The sequence below is a fragment of the Chrysochloris asiatica genome, unplaced genomic scaffold (genome assembly GCF_000296735.1).
Source record: "Chrysochloris asiatica unplaced genomic scaffold, ChrAsi1.0 scaffold00057, whole genome shotgun sequence".
In the NCBI taxonomy this organism is placed as follows: domain Eukaryota; kingdom Metazoa; phylum Chordata; class Mammalia; order Afrosoricida; family Chrysochloridae; genus Chrysochloris; species Chrysochloris asiatica.
Window position 1 is genome coordinate 2,979,258 of NW_006408575.1, and position 20,467 is coordinate 2,999,724.

Here is a 20,467-nt window from a genome sequence, read left to right on the forward strand (position 1 = left end):
GACTCTATCCAGAGAAGCAGTGAGGCCTGAGATGGAGGCAGAGAAGAGGACGTGAAGAGATGGAGTGGCTGGGGACTTGAGATCCAGAGAGGGAAAGGGGCTGTGCGCTGAGGACCATGGGGGTTGGGGAGCAGGCTTGCAGGGTATACCCTTTGGTTGGGCAATGATGCATAGACAGGATGATAACTATGGCAATGAAACGATGTATGATAGAATGAATGTAAAACTAATGTTCCCCTATGTAAACTATCACAGAACTCACAATAAAACATTTATTAAAATAATAATAATAAATAAAGCATTGTACACAATTTGCTCAATTCATATCAGGGACAGTATAGTAACAGTCTTCTGTCCCTTTTCTTCAAAGTTGGTAGGCTGATAGATTTGTGGATCGAAGTACATGTTATACCACAAAACCATTACACATATTGAAATTTCCAGGAATTGATGGAATACAAATAGAAATGTTTCAACAAATTGATGCAATTCTGAAGATTACCACTCATCTATGGCAAGAAATCTGGAAGACAGTTATCTGGTCAAATGATTGGAAGACATCCATATTTGTTCCCATTCCAAAGTAAGGTGACTAGATAGCATGCAGAAATCATCAAACAATATCTTTAATATCTCATGCAAGTAAATTTTTGCTGAAGATAATTCAAAACCAGTTGTAGCAGTGTATTAATAGAGAGCTGCCAGAAATCCAAAAGAGGCTTGGAACTAGAGATATCACTGCTAACGTCAGATGAATCTTGACTGAAAGCAGAGACTAACATGAAGCTATTTATTCATTCATTATTGATTAATGCAAAGGCGTCTGACTGTGTGGCTCCTACCAAACATTGAGAAGAATGGGTATTCCAGAACACTTAAATGTGCTCATGAGGAACCTGTATATAAACCAGTTAAGAACACTTAATTGTACTCATGAGGAACCTGTATATAAACCTGTATATGAACAAGGTGGTACTGAATGGTTTAAAATCAGGAAAGGTGTGCTCCAGGGTCTGTGCACGCCATCTACCTAATCCGTCATCTTGCTGGAAGTCTTCCCTATTTTGAGTTTTGACATAAATTCAGACATCATTTGAGTTCTAAATGTTACATATCCAATGCTTGCTGATCATTAAACCAGCAACATAGAGCCCTGGTGGTGTAGTGGATTATACCTTAGGATGTTAGCCACAAGGTCAGCAGTTCTAATCCACCAGCTGCTCTGCAAGAGAAAGATGAGGCTTTCTGATCCCATAAAACTTTACAACTTCGGAAACCCTATAGATGGTGGCTATAATTCGGAATTGACTTGACAGCACACAGTCAGTAGCTATGCTTAGACATGTCCTAGGTAAGCCCAGGTAGAGGCAGTATGCCCTCGGGAAGAGTGTGGTTGAAGGTAGAAAAACTAGAATACAGAAAGTGCTCGGATAAGAACTACTAAATTGGTTCTGGTACAAGAAGGTGGAGCAGGCAGATGGCCTGAGCAGGGCCTCTGCAAGAAGGACATGGGAGACAAATAAAACAGGTATGGATGATGTTTCTGGATACCTGCCCTGCAGAGAAAAGTATAGACGTAAACTGAAGGTCAACTGGGAGAGGAAGCTGAGCAGAAACACCGAGAGAGGTAGAAGGCAAGTGGGCTATCAGCTGGCCTGGTTCAACACAGCGACCTTGAGCTTTTGTGGGTAGCTGCCCATCAACTGGAGTCCTGGCGCTGCTTATCAACAGGTTGGTGTTCAAACACATCAGCTACTACTTGGAAACCCTATACAGGATTGCTATGAGCTGAAACCAACTTGAAGGCACTTAGCAACAAGTCCAATACAGAAACCTGAAGGCATACGATGAGCATAAGAGGTGGATGGCGAGGGGGAGTACGGTTCGGTTCGTTCTTATTCCCCACATGCTCCTGTTGGCAAGGGGCATGGCCAGCCCCTACCATCACCCCCCACCCAGCAGCCAGTGTCACCTCCTTCTATGCAGCCTTTGCTATGCTTGGGTGGGGTACTGGGCATAACACCCACCTACATGTCCAAAGGTTCATGCATTTCATCTTATTAGATCTTTTCTTTCTGTTGTCTGTTTTTTGGAGATGTTATTGTGTCCTCAAGAGCCAGCAACATCTATGCCTCCTACAGTTCCACCCACTGGGCAGCCCAACTACCCATTCTGTTTTCTTCCCCACTCCTTGCATTTTATCTCATTGTTTAATAGATGACACAATTGTCAGCCTATCTCTGTTACTTAGTCTTCACATAAACACTTTTTCATGCTGAAAACTCTTCATAAACATGATTTTAATAGTTACAGAATAGGTAATCATTCCACATTATTGGGTGTTTATGCCGGTATGGATTTTTAAAAAATTTTTTCTTGTGAATTGAGCAGAGGTTTAGAGAGCAGATCATCAGTTTTACATTGAAAATAATATACTTTGCTTCATCACAATGATTGCAATCCCCTCCATGTACTAATAGTTAACAGCATTTGCCTCTATGCACTTTAACAGTTACATTCTTCCCTGTGTCTCCTGAGTCCTTCATCTTTCCTCTGCTGACCTCCCTCTATTGCCTATGTCTGTTGTCTGCCCTGTCACCCATGTTAACATGTGCCTACCCTCTAGCCTGGGAATAACTTTATCTCCTCTCCCTACTCATAACCATCACAGACTGTTTCTTTTAGCAAGAAAACCTTAACTTTTTACAACATTGTTCTCATACAATATTTATCCTTTTGTGATTGACTAATTTCACTCAACATAATGTCCTGCAGGTACATCCATGTTGTGAGTTATTTCTCAGATTCATTATTTTGAGGATGGCACAGGACCAGGCAATGTTTCATTCTCTTGTGCAGAGGGTGGCTATGAGTCAGAGTCGACTCAGGTGTACCTAACAAAGACAACAGCAGCTCAGGGGGAAGGTGAGGGAGGGAATAAGAAGATTGAAGCTGCCTACCAAGGAACTCTGGTAGCGTAGTGGTTACGAATTGGGCTGGGAACTGCAAGGTCAGCAGTTCAAAACTACCAGCGGTTCCATGGGAGAAAGATGAGGCTTTCTGCTCCAGTAAAGATGAGTTGGAACTGACTCTGCAGCACATAACAATAACAACAACCAAAATGCATGGGGTTTCTTTGTGGGATGATGAAAATAATTTAAAATTAATTACATTGGTGGTTGCAAAAACATGTGAGTACAATTTTAAAAATTACATTGTACACTTTAAATGAGTGGATTGCATAGTAACTCATATCTTAATTAAACTGTTCCCCAAAAGAACTACCAAACTTGTCTGGACATTTATGCAGTCAGATGTATGTTATCCAATGTTATGTTATCTGACTTAGTCATTCAGATGTATACTATCTAACTTAAAGGATGGGGGTCCTGATATTGTCTTGTAGCCAATTTGTGGCTATGACTCAGGGTCACGTGGTTATGACCACCACATAGCCAGGTACTCAAAGCCTCAGAACCAGTCCCCTAAACTATTTTAACCTGCAGTTATGTATGCATCCCAGTCATGGTAGGTACTCTCCCCATTTCTGAAGTCGCCCACATGACAGCGATGGATTGACCTGACATCAGTCATGATTTTATGATGGTTTCCTTTGTTCTCTATCAGATATGAATGAGGGGGCTCCAAAAAATTCATGGAAATTTTTCATTACTTTTTAATTACATTTTTCTATTAACTTCTGGAAGTTTAGCATGGTATCATGCTCATCATGATAAGGATACCAAATAAATGGAGAAGAACCTTGCCCCTTGAGTCTTTTGGACAAGAAATCTCAAATCCAGATAACTCAGTTCAGCTCTACTTCAATTTCCTGGATCATCCTGGGCTAGACTAACCCTATGAAAGGCATTTCCATCCAACTCTCAGGACATTTTCTGAGCATTCTTAGAGTTGGCAATCTCCTTGTCTTGGACTTCCAACCTATGTAGAAACTCATTCATAATTTCCTTGACCAATTCATCAGCCTTCTCATATGTTATCTTTCAACTGACTAAGGAAAAAAGCAGGAGCCATAATAGTTAAGAGCTTAGCTGTTAACTAAAAGATTGATGATTGGACCCACTCAGTAGCTCTAGGGAGAATGATCTGGCGATATGTTCTGATAAAGATTGCTGTTGTTAGGTACTAATGATTACAGTTCAGAAAACCTATAAGGCAGTTCTACTCTATAACATAAGATAACTGGTAACTACGAGTCAAAATCAACTCAACAGCACATGACAACAAGTGAAAATACATGTTGTTTTACTTATTTTAGCCTAGATTGCTTCCCTCTTAAAGATTGGTACTCTTCTCTTCAGTGACAGAAAGACCAATATTAGTTTGCACACCTGGTCAATAAAATGGATGGCAGGATTGTGGGCCCCGTTCAGCTTTTATATAACCAGTTTTGGAAATCCTCATTGCTGAAGTTTTCTCACCTTCTCCTTGGTCATGTCTAAGAGACCCACAGAGTATCTGTCGCAGTTGAGGAAGGCACGAACTGTATAGAGGGCTTTGTGGAATTGTCTCTCGATGTCTGTAAGTTCTTCGAAAACTTTGCTCCCTGACCACAGTAATATCTGAAGAAATTTTAAAAGAAAAGTTTTTGAAGCACACAGCAGCAACTCATTGAGCTAGAGGAAAACAATACTCTAATGTTCTCTAGAGTTTGTCTCATTTAATCCTCACAGTAACCTAAGGAAGTGACAGAATAATTATTCCCATTTTATGGATGGAGAAACTAAGGCTCAGAGAGGCAGTGACTAGTCAGCTTACACTAGGCTCAACTCTTTCCATTCCCTTAATTGTATAGGTTGTTCATAAAAACAATACAATCAAACATTAATTTGAAAAGTACCCTCAGATATTATCTTTTACTATTGGTAACAGTCTTTTGAGGGTGGTTCTATAATTCGTCTCAGTTTTCAAATGGGAAGACTGATATTTAGAGAGGTTTCATGACTTGCCTAGAACTGATAAATGGATGAGCAAGGATTCAAGCCTAAGAGTTTTCTGACTTGAAAAAGTGTGCACAAAACCACTCTGGAATATAGCTTTACAAACAGCCATGACTTCATAACACTGGGGATTCTGGGTAGAGATTATCTGATAGTTCCCAGATATCCTCACCTGCCTTTCCCACTTTGACCACATCAGTGCTTCAGAAAGAAGACATCGTCCAGTCCAGTCCCTTACCTGGCCACGGCGGGTCTCACAGTTATGCAGATAACTCAGATGGAACACTTTCATGATCAAATTTGCAAAATTGAGGTACTTCAGGAGAATCTAAAAATCAAGCAGCATAATGGAAAATAGATGAGAAAAAGAAATTCCTCTTCTAGGGAAATCTACCATCTGCTGATGTCTGAATATATTTTTAAAGATTCATCAGAAGCAATTTGGGCAGATGGATCATGGTATGCAGAATCATAAAATGTCAAATTACACGAACGTAAAGCTCACAAAACGCAGAATGTTGATGTTGATAGCTACTATATACTGAGTTTACTGTTCCTGTGGTAAGTGATAGGATCCTTGGTTGTGCAGTGGGTAAAGCACTCATCTGCTAATCAAAAGGGTAGTGGTTTGGACCCACCATAAAGATTTAAAGCATTTAAAACCCTATAGCGCAGTTCTACTCTGTCCCATAGAGTTTCTGTGGATCTAAAACAACTCAATGGCAGTGGGATTTTGGTGGATGGTAAGTGATTTATGTACATTATTTTATCTGATCACCTTAAGTACCCTGTGAAGTAGTGTTGTGGATTGAATTGTGTCCCCTCAAAATATGTGTCAACTTTGCTGAGCCAGGGTTCTCTGGTTTGAAAGTTATCAAATGATGTCATATGGCAATTATGTAATGATTCCCCATGATGTAATCTGATGTGATAAACCTATCAGTTGTAAAAGATTAAGGAGGGGATACAATACTTCTCTTTCCATTATAGCTTTGGTTAGTTTCCTTGAGGTTTGACCTGCATCACCTTTTATCTTTGTTGTTGTTGTTAGGAGCCACTGGGTCAGTACCACATCATAATGACTCAATGAACAATACAATGAAACACTGCCTGGTCATGCGTCAACCTCACAATCATTGCTACATTTGAACCCATTGCTACTGTCACTATGCCAATTCATCTTATTGGAGATCTTTCTCTTTTTCTCTGACCCTCTGTTTTACCAAACATGATATAATTCTCCAGGGAATGGTCCCTCCTGACAATATATTTGAAGTATGAGAGACAAAGTCTGGCCATCCTGGCCTACAGGGAGCACTCTGGCTTTATTTCTTCCAACACAGATTGGTTTGCTCTTTTGGAAGCCCATTAATATTTCCTTAGCTCAAATGCATCGATTCTTCTACAGTCTTCCTTATTTACTTTCCAACTTTCATATTCATATGAGGTTATTGAAATTATCCTAGGTTGGGTCAGGTGCACCTTAGTCCTCAATCTAACATCTTTGCTTTTCAACATTTTTAAGAGGACTTATGCAGCAGATTTGCCTAATGCAATATGTTGTTTGATTTCTTGACTGCTGCTTCCATGAGTGTTGTTAGTTGAGCAGAGCAAAATGAAGTCTTTGACAACTTTTATCTTTTCTCCATTTATCATGATGTTATTTATTGGTTCAATAGTAAGGATTTTTGCTTTCTTTATGTTGAGGTGCAACCCATACTGAAAGCTATGTTCTTTGATCTTCATCAGTAAGTATTTTAAGTACTCTTCACTTTCAGCAAGCAAAGTTGTATCATCTGCATATTGTTAATGCAGGTTGTTAATGAGTCTTCCTTAACTCCTGATGCCATGTTTTTCTTCATATAATCCAGCTTCTCAAATTATGTGTTCAGAATACAGATTGAATAAGTATGGTGAAAGAATACAACCCTGGCGCACACCTTTCCTAATTTTAAACCATTTGGTGTTCCCTTGTTCTGTTTGGTCTATGTACAGGTTCCTCATGAGCAAAATTAAGTGTTCCAGAATACTCATTCTCCACAATGCTGTCCATAGCTTGTCATGATCCACACAATCAAAAGACTTTGCATGGTCAATAAAGCACTGGTAAAATATCTTTCTGGTATTCTCTACTCTCAGCCAAGAACCATCTGATGTCAGCAATGATATCCCTCTTTCCATGTCCTCTTCAGATTATGGCTTGAACCTCTGGAAGTTATCTGTCAATTTATGGTTGCAGCCATTTTTACAGTATCTTGAGCAAAATTTTGTATGGAATATTAATAATGTTGTCCGATGATTTCTGCATTCCATTGGATCACATCTCTTTGGAATGGACACAAATATGAATGTCTTCCTGTCAGTTTGCCAGGTAGTTAGTTGTCTTCCAAGTTTCTTGGCATGAGTGATTGCCTCCAATGCTGTATCAGTTTGTTGAAAGATTCCCATTTGTATTCTCTCAGTTCTCAGAGGCTTGTTCTTTGCCAATGCCTTCAATGCATCTTGGACTTCTTCCTTCAGTATCATTGGCTCTTGATCATATGAAACTCTTGAATGGTGGAACATTGACCATCTCTTTCTGGTAAAGTGACTATGCGTATTCCTTCCATCTTCTTTTGATGCTTTCTGCATCATTCAATATTGTGCCCATCTTAATCTTTCAATATTGCAAGTCAAGGCTTGAATTTTTTTCTTCAGTTTCCTCAGCTTGAGTAATGCTGAGTGTGTTCTTCCCTTTTGGTTTTCTAACTCCAGGCCTTTGCACATTTCATTCTAATATTTGACTTTGTCTCCTCCAGATACCTTTTGAAAATTTCTATTCAACTTTTTTGCTTCCACATTTCTTCCGTTTGCTATAGTATCTCTATGCTGAAGAGTAAGTTTCAGAGTCCTTTCTGACACTCATTTTGGTCTTTTCCTTAATTCTTTCTTCTTCTTCTTTTTTTTTTTTTTTTTAAGGTTTTATTGTGAATTGAGAGACATGGGAGAACATCAGTTTTGCACTCAACCTATTGAATTTTGTTTCATTGAAATGAATACAATCCCCTCCATGCATCATTGGTTAACAGTATTTGATTCCATTACCTCTGTTTTGGGGGTTTTGTTTTGTTTTGTTCTGTTTTATGTACACAAAAACACTAAGGAATATATAATCATTTGAACAACTGAAAGGCATATTCTGGAAGCCTGCCTCCTAGCTGCCATCACACAGCCTTTGTCTTTCCATGAGTCCTCAGCTGCTCTATCTCTCCATGCCATCATCTCTGTCTCCATCTCTGGTGTCGCGGCTTCTCTGGAGATAGGGTCCCACGTTCCACTCATGCTCTTTTCTCTTGATGGTCCTAAGGTTCACTGTTCCTGGAATGAAAGATTAACTACTCCACCACCACCACCTATATCACAAAATTTCTATCTTTACAGTTGTGACTATTGCAATCAATCATGATAACAATTACTATTGAATCAAATGAATCCTATCCCCATCTCCATTCACCAAACCCACCTAGACGAGGTGAAAACTATTCAGTGGGGATTCTACCTTACCCTGTGCACTCTAAAAATAAACTCCCTCTTAAAAACTTATAAGCCAGACACTTCTTGCCTTTATAGGCCCTCCCCCATTTTCAGCAGCCAATGTCTAAGTTGCCTGTCCCTATCAACCCTGTCTACCAAGGGGTTAGGTTTGATCCTTGATGTGAAAACTCCTTCCCTGTCAGTTGGTATTTTGAGCTACCACATCCATAAGTATAGGCCAAGTTCATAAAATTGTAGTAATTTATATCTGCTTCCTTTATCAGATTTTCTTTATCTTGCTCTAGTCAAGTTCTGATCATCAAGTCATGAAAGCTAGGTCAAACGGGTGCTATCTGCAAGTTTGGGTGTTCTTGTGCATCTCCCCCCACTTCGTATCAACTTGACACTTCACTCTCAGCTCTAGTGCTCTGTGGCTAGGTCAGTATCCATAGGCTCAGGAATTCCCATGTCTGTTTCTTGGCTTCTTAATGACCTTTTTCTTTCTTCCTGTATGATGTTCTTGATGTCATCCCACAATTCTTCTGGTTTTTGGTCTAATGCATCAAATCTGTACTTCAGATGATCTCTAAATTCAGGTAGAACATGTTCAAGGTCATATTTCGACTCTTGTGGGCTTTTTTCAATTTTCTTCAGTTTCAGCCTGAACTTGAATATGAGCAATTGATGGTCTGTTCCACAGTCTACCTCTGGCCTTGTTTTGACTGATGATATGGAGCTTTTCCACCATCTCTTTCCACAGATGTAGTCAATTTGTTTTTTTAATTTTTTTTTTTCAATTTGATTTTTGTGTATTCCATCTGGTGAGGACCATGTGTAAGAGTCTTCTTCTAAAAACTATTTTAAAAAGTATTTGCAATGAATAAGTCAATTGGTATTACAAAAGTCTATCATGCAATCAGCATCATTTCTATTATCAAGGTCATATTTTCTGACTATTGATCCTTCCTCTTTGTTTCCAACCTTTGCATTCCAATTATCAATACATCTTGATTGCATGTTTGATCAATTTTAGATTGACGGAATTCTTCAATTTCATCATCATGGGCTTTAGTGGTTGGTGCATAAATTTGAACAATAGTGGTATTAACTGGGCTTCCTTGTAGGTGTTTGGCTACTATCCTATCACAGAACAGCATTGTACTTCAAAACAGATCTTGATATGTTCTTTTTGATGATGAATGCGATGCCATTCCTCCTCAATTCGTCATTCCCAGTATAGTAAACCATGTGATTTTCAGATTCAAAATGGCCAGTGCCTGTTCATTTCAGCTCACTGATGCCTAGGATATTGATCTTTATGCATTCCATTTCATTTTTTACAGCTTCCAATTTTCCTAGATTCATACTTCGTACATTCCATGTTTTGATTATTAACGTATGTTTACAGCTGTTTCTCCTCACTTTGAGTTGTGCTCCATCAGCAAATGAAGGACCCAAAAACTCTACTCCATTTGCATTATCATGGTCAACTTTACTTTGAGGAGGCAACTCTTTCTAGTCATATTTTGAGTGCCTTCCCACCTTAGGGGCTCAGCTTCCAGCACTATAGCTGACAATATCCTGGTGCTCTTCATCATGTTTCAATATTCAATATTCTGGTACTATCTCACAGTGTTCCAGTGCTATTCATAACGTTTTCAGTGGCTAACCATTCAGAAATAGCCCGCCTCTCCATCCTAGTCTGTCTTAGTCTGGAAGCTCAGTCAAAATCTTTTCACCATAGGTAAGTCTCCTGGTATTTAAAATACCGGTGGCATAACTTCAAACATCACAGCAACAAACACCAAAGCCACCACAGACAATGGTGGGATATTAGCAGATCTTGAACTATTATCCTTACATTTTTCACTTCAAAGCCCAATGTATTAACTATTCTTTTGCTCTTCCTCCTTTGGAGAGTATCTATTGCCTTACAGATGGGGAAACTGAGTTCAGGAGAAATAATAAGGTCTAGGGGGCAGGGAGGTCTTCATGAGATAGAGGAAAATGGATTCTACATCATCCAGCTATTTCTATAACATCCTTACCTCTTCATCTCTCTTGGTGAAGAAGGGCCCATCCACTTTGTTCACAGCCATGATTACAGCCACCACATCCTTCCCGTTCATTATAGGGGAAGCCAAGATGTTCTTAGTCTCATATTCTGTGAGACTGTCCACAAAGTCACAAAAATGCTCATCCTGAAGGAAGGCAGAGGCAAGCATGGGTAAGCAGATAAAGAACAAAACCAATGAAGGAACCCAGAGCCCTGGGACCCATTCCATAGTGGTTTGAGAATAGGGTGAAGCAGAGAACTTCTTGCTGTCTTGATAACAAAGTGAAGACCTTTCCATCTACTGCCCTTGAACCACCTATTTCCATGATACCTTATCAAATGATTCATCAGTCCTCATTTATTCATTCATCACCGAGGTAGGGTCAGGACAATGAGAAAATTCTTGTTCTGGAAGTCAACTAAGTCACCTAGAAATTGTTCTGAGCTACAACTCAAAGCCTTGTGGGGACCTGGAGTGGAAGCAAGAAGATAGAGAGATGAGTAGGGTGGGGACTGACTTTGTTTAAGGAAGAAGGTTCAGAGAAGTCTGACTTGAAGTGGTGACAATTAAGCTCAAATTAGAAACCTAAGGAGGTAACTAATGAGTCCTGGTGTGGGGCTAGAAGATAAGTACTGGACCACAAGATCAGTTTGAACTGCAAGGCCAGCAGTTCAAACCCACCAAGTACTCCTCAGAAACTCTGTACAGAATTGCTATGAGTCAGAGCAACTCAACGGCACTTAAAAATAACTAATGAGAAATGTGGGGGAAAACTTTGCTGCTACTGTATGCCATCAAGTCGGTTCCAACTCATAGTGACCCTGTATATGGTTTCCAAGACTGTCAGTCTTTACAGGAGCAGAGAGCCTCATCTTTCTCCTGCAGAGCAGCTGGTGGATTTGAACTGCTGACCTTGAAATTAGCAACCCAACACATTACCTACTACATCATCAGGCCTCCTTAATGAGAAAGATGGGGGTAAGTATTTAGTGAGTATAGATAGTAACATTGTTGTTGTTAAGTGCCATGGAGTCCGTTCTAACTCATAGGGACCTCCTGTATAGGATTTCCGAGCACTCGCTGGTGGGTTTGAACTACTGACCTTGCAGTTAGCAGTCCAGTGCTTATTCTGTTGTTGTTGCTGTTAGGTACCATCAAGTCAGTACCAACTCATAGTGACCCTATGGACAACAGAACGAAACACTGTCCATTCCTGGGCCAACCTCACAATTGTTGCCACGCTTGAGCCCATTGATGCTGCTACTTGGACAATCCATCTCCTTGGGGGTCTTCCTCTTTTTCTCTGACCCTCCACCTTACCAAACATGATATTCCTCTCCAGTGACTGGTCCCTCCTGACAATATGTCCAAAATATGAGATATGAAGTTTGGCCATCCTGGCCTCCAAGGAGCACTCTGACTGCACTTCTCCCAACACAGATCTGCTGGTTCTTTTGGCAGCCCATGGTACTTTCAATATTCTTCTCCAACACCGTAACTCAAATGCATCAAATTCTTGTATGGTCTTCCTTATTCACTGTCCAGCTTTCCCATGTATATGAGGTTATTGAAAATACCACGGCTTGGGTCAGGCACACCTTAGTTCTCAAACTGACATCTTCGCTCTTCAACACTTTAAAAAGGTCTTGTGCAGCAGATTTGCCTAATGCAATACAGCCTTTTATTTCTTGACTGCTGCTTCCATGAGTATTTATAGTTGATTCAAGAAGAATAAAGTACTTAACAACTTCAATCTTTTCTCCATTGATAAGAATGTTGTTTATTGGTCCAGTGTTGAGGATTTTTGTTTTCTTGACATTGAGATGTAATCCATACCGAAGACTGTGCTCTTTGATCTTCATTAGTAAGTATTTTAAGTTCTCTTCACTTTTAGCAAGCAAGGTTGTATCATCTGCATATCACAGGTTGTTAATGAGTCTTCATCCAATCCTGATGCCATGTTTTTCTTCATGTAACCCAGCTTCTTGTATTATTTGCTCAGCATACAGGTTGAATAAGTATGGTGAAAGAATACAACCCTGTCACACACCTTTCTTAATTTTAAACCATTCAGTGTTCCCATATTCTGTTCGAACAACTGCCTCTTGGTCCAACAGATTCCTCATGAGCACAATTAAGTGTTCAGGAATACTCATATATCAAAATGTCCATAGCTTGTCATGAGCCACACAATCGAAAGCCTTTGCATAGTCAATAAAGCACAGGTAAACATCCTTCTGATATTCTCTGCTTTCAGTCAAGATCCATCGGACATCCCTCGTTCCATGTCCTCTTCTGAATCTGGCTTGAACCTCTGGAAGTTCTCTGTCAATGTATGCTTGCAGCCATTTCTGTATTACCTTTAGTAAAACTTTATTCGCATGGGATATCAAAGATATTGTCCAATGATTTCCACATTCCATTGGGCCACCTCTCTTTGGAATGGGCACAAATAAGGATCTCTTCTAATCAGTTGGCCAGATAGTTGCTTATTCTGTAGCACCATAATAAACATTGTTGTTGTTGTTAAGTGCCATCGAGTCGGTTCCAACTCATAGCAACCCTGTATAGGATTTCCAAGGAGCAGCTGATGAATTTGATCCACCAACACTATGGTTTAAACCGACCATGCAGTCCAGTGCTTTATCTCATAGTGCCACACCAGGACTCCATAATAAACATTACACCTTGTGAATTTCACTTTACTCCTCCTAACAACCGTATGAGAGAGATACCTTTTCACAGAAGGAATAGCCAAAACCCAAGAAGATTAATGTTATTATTGTCTAAGATGGGACTTGACTTCAGTTCTGTTGCTTCTCAGGAAAATCTGAATAAGATAAGACCTGAGTCCAGGCCACTGAACAAAAAGATCTAATATTTTCAGCTTTTTAAACAGTCAGTCCAATGGATACTACCATATTACAAATCATAATTGAAGGCCCAGGCCCTATGATAAGTGCCAAATACAAGGATAAGTAAGACTCAGGCCTGTTCCCAGATCAAATCAATAATAGCAAAGCAGGTGATCAACTTGGCTCAAGGCTGTAGGAATACACACTTCTATACCCACACCAAAGCAGCCTGGGGCCAGGTAGGCTACAATGTAGTTCTTATCGTCAGCATGAGGAAATAGAGCCTTCATTGTTGTCTTAAATTCAGAAAAATCCACCTTTCTGTTTCCTGGTAGCACCGTATGAGATTTCCTATCTGTCAGCATTGGTCGGGATATGAGCCAGTGCAGACATGCAAATTCATGCTGTTCTGAATATGGAAATGTATTCCTCAGAGCTGACTCACAAGGTCTTTCTAGAAGGGAATTCTGGGTAGGATGCTCTGACTACATGAATGTCTTCCAATTGCAGTGGGATAAGTAAACAGGCGACAGCATTATTGTCAAAGAAGTTGCTTTAAATCCGGTGAAGGGTAAAGGAATTAGGAGATGCCTGTGGTGCCTTACTTGGATTAGCATTTGAGGATTAAGCAAAATCTCGAGGAGGCTTTAGCCAAGAAGAGTTTTCCATGTCATTGTCAAGGATACTTACTGATGACTCCCTAAAGGTCTGGGTGTGACATGCTCAGATTCATTTCACAATGTTAGCTCAGTTGTGAAAGATTCACCTCTTTCACAAAGAGTAAACACTCAGGCCTCACCTGAGGCATATAAAATGAAATTGACCAACAGTCTCTTTCTCATTGAGTTCTCAGCCTTGGAATTCCACTAACATGCACTCCTGCCTCCCAACTGGTGTTTGCATGGTCATTGTCATCCCTCTATTTTCAGTGTAGAATGTTGTGAAGAAACAAACAAACAAACCATGCTCTAGAACCTCTGATTATCAAAGATAGAAGGGGACTTTGATGCTATTTAGCTCTGTTTATTTTAAAGCTCAGGGATCAGAGGTGTCTTTAGAGAAAGTCCAAAGTCATTCATCTATTCAATTAATATTCACAAAGTGCTTTCTGTTTGCTAGGTACTGTACTAGACCCTGGGACTACAGAAGGGAACAGAAGTGAATTTCTTTCCCTGCTGAAACTTACATGCAAATGGGAGACAAAGACCAAGCAAACAATTACCAAGCATTCTTTCTCTAGGTCTTAATAGCTGCTTTGAGGGGGAAAATGGGGTGATGCTGTAGTGATAAACTGTAGGATCAGCACTGGCCTACGAACCACAAGATTGGCAGTTCAAACACAGCAGCTGCTTCTTGGAAACCCTATACAGGGTTGCTGTGAGTCGGAACCGACTCGACAACAAACGATAACATACAGTGATTGATGGAATGGTGGGGTCAGACGATTTTAGAGAATTTTAGTGATCAAGGAGGCTTCCCTAAGAAGGACTGTTGAGCTGAGAGCAGAAACATGAGAAGGAATCAGAAATGACAAGAGCATTCTAAGTAGGGAGGGAGTACATAGAAAGCAAAGAACAGGAGGTGGGAATGGACTTTACTGATGTGAGGAACAGAAGAAAGCTGAGTGTAGCTGAAGCAGAGTGAGTGAGAGGGAGACAGACAGACAGGTGATCAGGGCTAGGACTTGGAGACTACCAGGAGTTTGGGTTTTATTCCAAGTACAATACCATATAGTTTCTCATGCCCAGATTTCCCAATTCTCCCTTTCAAACATTCTTAGTGCCAGATTCCATTGTACCGCATAAGGAAATCTACTACTTAGTGAATAATAATGATGTACTAGACCTAGTGCCAGACAACTTGCATATATTATCTCATTAAATCGCGCATCAGCCCTGTCACCTACAATGTCACCTTCCCAATTTTGTAGAGTGCTCACTTGCTGGTAATTAGCATAGTCACTCCATTCATTCATTCACTCATTGATTGGTTGGTTGATTCCTTCATTCATATTTATTGAACATTGATTCTCTGCCAGGCACTGGATTCGCTAAGACCAGTAAGATGAGTTTACCTCCATTGGGTTTTCACAGTATAATGGAGGCATCATGTAAAGCATGCATTAACATTTTAAACAATATTGTGAAGTAGTCCCTTACAGGATGGAGACTCAGGGTACCATAGCATACCAAGGAAAGAGGAACACGTTCTATGAGTGATTGTTGTTGTTGTTAAGTCCTGTCAAGTCAGTTCCGACCCACAGTAACCCTGTATAGGGTTTCCGAGGAGCAGCTGGTAAGCTTCAACCTCCAACTTTGTGGTTCAAACCGACTTTGTAGTCTGGCGCATTAACCCACAGTGCCACACCAGAACTCCATCCAGGGTAAGTGATTAGACTTAGGAAATAGCTTGGGGGCCACCAATACATTGTCAGGAGTTGAAACTTCTCTGGGCCTGTTTCTTCTTTGGTAAAATCATTGTTGGGCCAGATCCTCCTTGAGGTAGGTTCCTTTTTGATGTAGCCTGCTGGGTCCCAAGTCTCATAGGAAGGGAGGAAGCATAGGGGCAGGCAACATAACAGTAAGCCAAGAAGTATTGCTCCAAAATCATAGTAATCTTTATTACAGAAAAATATTAATACGTGAAGCTATTGTCTCTCAACAGTTTCTTCGTCTAGGTCTGCACACTTCTGGAGGTGGTGTTTCCATCTCTCTAACCCTTTCCTGAAGAATTCTGTGCTACTTGATTTATGCCACGTCAAAACGATGATTTTGACATCCTTGAGGGACTCAAATCATGTTCCTTTAAATGTCCCTTGAGTTTGGGGAATAAAAAGAAATCTGAAGGGGTTGTCGGGTGGATGAGATAAGATTTCCCAAGGAAATTCTTGTAGGACTGCTCTTGCTACCCTTGACGAATGAGCAGGTTCATTATGGTAGAAAACAATTCCTTGGCATTGCTTTCTGCCCTTTTTTTCACCAGTGCATTTTTCAATTAAAAAAAAAAAAAAAAAAACTTCTTCATAATAAGCCCATGTGATTTTTCTGTGTCCTTTGAGAAAAATCTATCAAAATTATCCCCTTAAAGTCCCCACAACAGTTACCATAACCTTCTGAGCTCTCTGCCTTGAATACAATTGGCCCAACAGATCCCCTTGGAAGCTACTGCTTGGACTAGCCCTTTTTTTGAAGTCACCCTAGTAAGATTAAGAACCTCTGAAAAATGACAGTCCTCTGAGGTCCACTCTTCAGAAATGGGGTTTGCTGGGGAAGGGTCATCATTGATTCACTCAGTTAGTAAACTGTAATGAGTACCAACTCTGTCCCAGGTAATTGACTAGGTACCAGGAACCCATGGTGAACAAGACAGACCTTGTGTGGTTTTCCTGCTAATACATCAACAACTAAATATTGAAAGGCAAGTTGAGTTGCCAGATTTAGTCAATTAAAAAGATGCACAGTTAGATTTGAGTTTCAAATAAATCATGAATAATTTTTAAATGTAAGTATGCTCAAATATTGCGGGGGGCATACCATACTTATACTAAAAAAATTAAGTGTTGTTTATCTAAAATTCAAATTTAACTGGGCCTCCTGGATTTTATCCGGCAACCCTACTGGCAGATCCTCCTCAGGGAGATCCCAAATATAAGTAAGAATTTTCTAGAGGGAAGCGGGCTACATTATAATCCTGGAACATCTCTTTTCATGGTTTCACATTTTTTAAATGCAGTAATGGTAACCATTTCCAAGGTTTATTTTATTTATTTATTTTTTGAGAGTGCTGAAGGCAAAGACCTTGGGTCAGGGACCCAGATCTAGTCTGTACGTCTTCCTCCACCTAACCCCCAGTCACCAGCAGCAGCCGAAGTTGAGTAAGATTTCTCCGGAGGAGCAATGAGAGAAGCAAATACATGCCAATGTCAAGTACACAAGGTTGGCTGCCTGGATGGACTCAGGCCTGAAAGCCTCTGGGAATCACAGGCTGCACTATTAAAGTGAACTCTGAGTGTTGAACAGGAAATAGCAGGGGGTCACAGACCCAAGGACTCAGCCAGTTCTTACACTGAGATCTTTTAGAAATCAGATGATCTTCCTGAATTCTCAGTTCCATAACACCAGGGCCCATCAGAAGCTCTCAGTATCTCTGTGACCTGTTTCCTCATACATAGAATCTATACTGAGAGCTCCAGGAAGGACGATAAAACCGGATTCTTCTCCAGATCTTACACAGATCTGGCACAGCATCCTTCACTTAGAATAATAGATACTTAATAATATCAAAACAGTAATGATAATAACAAAGAAACAGAGCTACCGCTAATAAAGTGCCATTATAAAGTGTCAGGAGCTGTGTGAAATGAGAAAGAATTCTTTCACTTAATGCTGGGAGGTAGATATTATCACCCACATTTTATAAACTACAAAATGAGCCCAGACAGACGAAGTGATCTACCAAGACCATATTCTTAGAAAGTGACAAAGTTATGATTCACACTCAGATATGTCTCTCTGAGTGCATTTTACAACACATCAACCAAATACCAAAGAAGACCTGGCAATGCTTGGCTGCTAACCAAACTGTTGGCAGTTCAAACCCACTAGTGGCTTCATGAGAGAAAAGACCTGGCATGCTATTCCTATAAAGATTATAGCCTAGGAAACCTATTTGGCAGTTTTAGTCTGCCTTATAGTATCCCTAAAAGTCAGAATCAATGTGACAGAACACAACAGCAATCCAATGAAAAGAAATTATGGTGGCATCACAGCTAAACACTTAGCTGCTAACCAAGGTTAGCAGTTTGAATCCACCCAGCAACTCTGTGGGAGAAAGATCTGGTGCTCTGCTCCTGTAGAGATCAGTGGTGATGGTGGGTGTGTGCTGTGGAGTTGGTTCCGACTCATAACGACCCTGCATAGGGTTTCTGAGGCTGTAAATCTTTATGGTAGCAGAAAGCCTCATCTTTCTCCCACAGAATGACAGGTAGTTTCGAAATGCTGACCTTGAAGTTAGCAGCCTGACTCACAACCACTCTGTTACCTAGAAAACCCTTTGGGCAGTTCTACTCTGTCACATGGGGTCACTATGAGTCAGGATTGACTCAACAGCATCTACCAACAACAGTGCAATGCCTTCGGAGATCAAAAGGAAGTACAGAACAGTAGAATGCTAAAGAGCACAAGGATTCTAATCTGTACCACGGTCCATTGGTGTGACCCTGAGCAAGCACTTTCTGGTTGTTAGTTTCATTTTCTATAAAACGGGTTTAACGACAGTTACTGTGTAATCCAGTTGCTAGAAAGGTGAAATGAGCAAGACGGCCTTTGTTGGCTACAATTAAAATCTAGAGAGAGTTGAATGGAGAATGATTCTAGACCATGAGGATGAGTCCTCAGGAAATATGTGGCCCCCTGTACACCCAAGAGGGATATGAGGAGAGAGATCAATCTCTTGGGAATTGCAAAGAACATCATTTCTTACCAACACTGAGCCTGCACTTCTTATATTGCTAAGATACCCAAATCAAAAGTTTTTTGTGAAGGTCAGGCTCAGTTCCTAACTCTCTGGAAAACTGTGCAAGTCCCTTCTCTCATCCTGGCTTCAGTCTTCTCTTCCATAAAATGAGACAGTTAGACAGGAAGATCTCTGAAACCTCCCCCTGCCCGCTTTTTATGAAATATGGGGCTCAACGGTAGAATTCTCACCTTCCATATAGGAGACCTAGAATGATTCTCTGTTAATTCGCATTATGCATAGTCACCATCCTTCTGCCATACCATATTGCTAGGATTTCAGCAGAGCTTCCAGACTAAGATTAGGAATAAAGGCCTTGTACCTAGTTTTTAAAATCAGCCAGTGAAAATCCCATGGATCACAATGATCTGATCTCATTGCGCAAGGGGTCACCATGAGTCAGGGGCTGACGCGAAGGCAGGTGGCAACAATCTGAAATAAGTTAAGTTGGAATTCACTCAAGGACAACTAACAACAAGGACATAAGGAAAAAGTATGTAGGATTCAAAAGTTATGAATAAACAAGTAAATAAATATAGCACCAAGTGGTCATCAGTCTAGTCTTGATGGTGGCAGCTCCCCACCCCCTATGTATCTCAGAACCACAGGCAATCTTGCCTCACTGCCCTGTAGACCATCCTCTAATGGGGAAGAAAGTACCTCTCCTGTGTTGGGGACGTTGGCGATCCTTTTGGAGTGTGCGACATGGCCCACCACACCCATGTCCAGAGGGAAGACGATCTCAGAATCAGACCCCACCAGGCAGTCCTCCAGGACTGCATCCTTGTGGACATTGAAGAGCCGGGTGGCTAGCTCTGGGATGCCATTGCGGGTCCTGTACATGAACAGACTCATGCGGTCTGCCTGTAGGAGGAAGCATAGCTTCTTCAGGACATTGAAGATGCTTTTCTCAGTCTGTAAATTCTCCTGAAAGTCCCGCAGCAGATCGAAGATGATTTCACTCTCCTCCACGCTGCTCAGTGAGTGGTAAGTGCTGAAGTCCACAGCTGCCTCCTTAGCCCCAAGGAGATCCGAGATGACCTTGGCCCGGTAATGAAGGTTGTAGTACCGTTTGGCAAAGCCAACATTCGAGTCTAAGAACTTCTCCACCTCCTCTTCTGTCACCTCCCCCATGGCTAGGAATTCAATGGGCTACTTGTGTGGAGTTGCTAAGGCTGGCTGCAGTCTGCACCAAATCAAGTCAGAATGTGCTCCACTCCAACCCTGACTTCTCTGGGTCTTCGTAAACCACACTGAGATGGCCACATAAGAGAGAGAGAGTGTGGGGATTAAGTCATTAATACTTCCTGAGAACAAGGATTATGAGGATCAGTGTGTTCCAGATGCTGCTGAGCCCCAGCTGGGACAGGGCGGCAGTTATTTTTCACCTTGGTCTACTAACAGCGGAGAAGGAGATTCTGCACAGAACAAGAGGTGAGTTCTACACCATAAAAAGGTGGTGACATCACCTGCAGCCCATAAACAACAATTTTAAAGAAGTGCTCTCTTTGCCCTAAATGACACCTCTTCTAAGCATTTGACATAGATACTAAACACAATCTTTAGG

General features: G+C 40.9%; 1 protein-coding gene across 2 annotated transcripts in view; it reads right to left on the minus strand.

The window, feature by feature from the left end:
• PDE6A (phosphodiesterase 6A, cGMP-specific, rod, alpha) overlaps positions 1-20,105 on the minus strand; it is a 120,959-nt gene extending 100,854 nt beyond the window's left edge. Inside the window, exons 1-4 of one of the 2 annotated variants that reach the window (XM_006863870.1) lie at positions 19,561-20,105; positions 10,523-10,675; positions 5,200-5,289; positions 4,443-4,583 (exon numbers count right to left, since the gene is read on the minus strand). In XM_006863870.1, the coding sequence (XP_006863932.1) occupies positions 4,443-4,583; positions 5,200-5,289; positions 10,523-10,675; positions 19,561-20,034 (858 nt within the window). In that variant the 5' untranslated portion in view covers positions 20,035-20,105. The remainder of the gene's footprint in view (positions 1-4,442; positions 4,584-5,199; positions 5,290-10,522; positions 10,676-19,560) is intronic. The other variant, XM_006863871.1, reaches the window with a different exon arrangement.
• Positions 20,106-20,467: the final 362 nt, after the last annotated feature.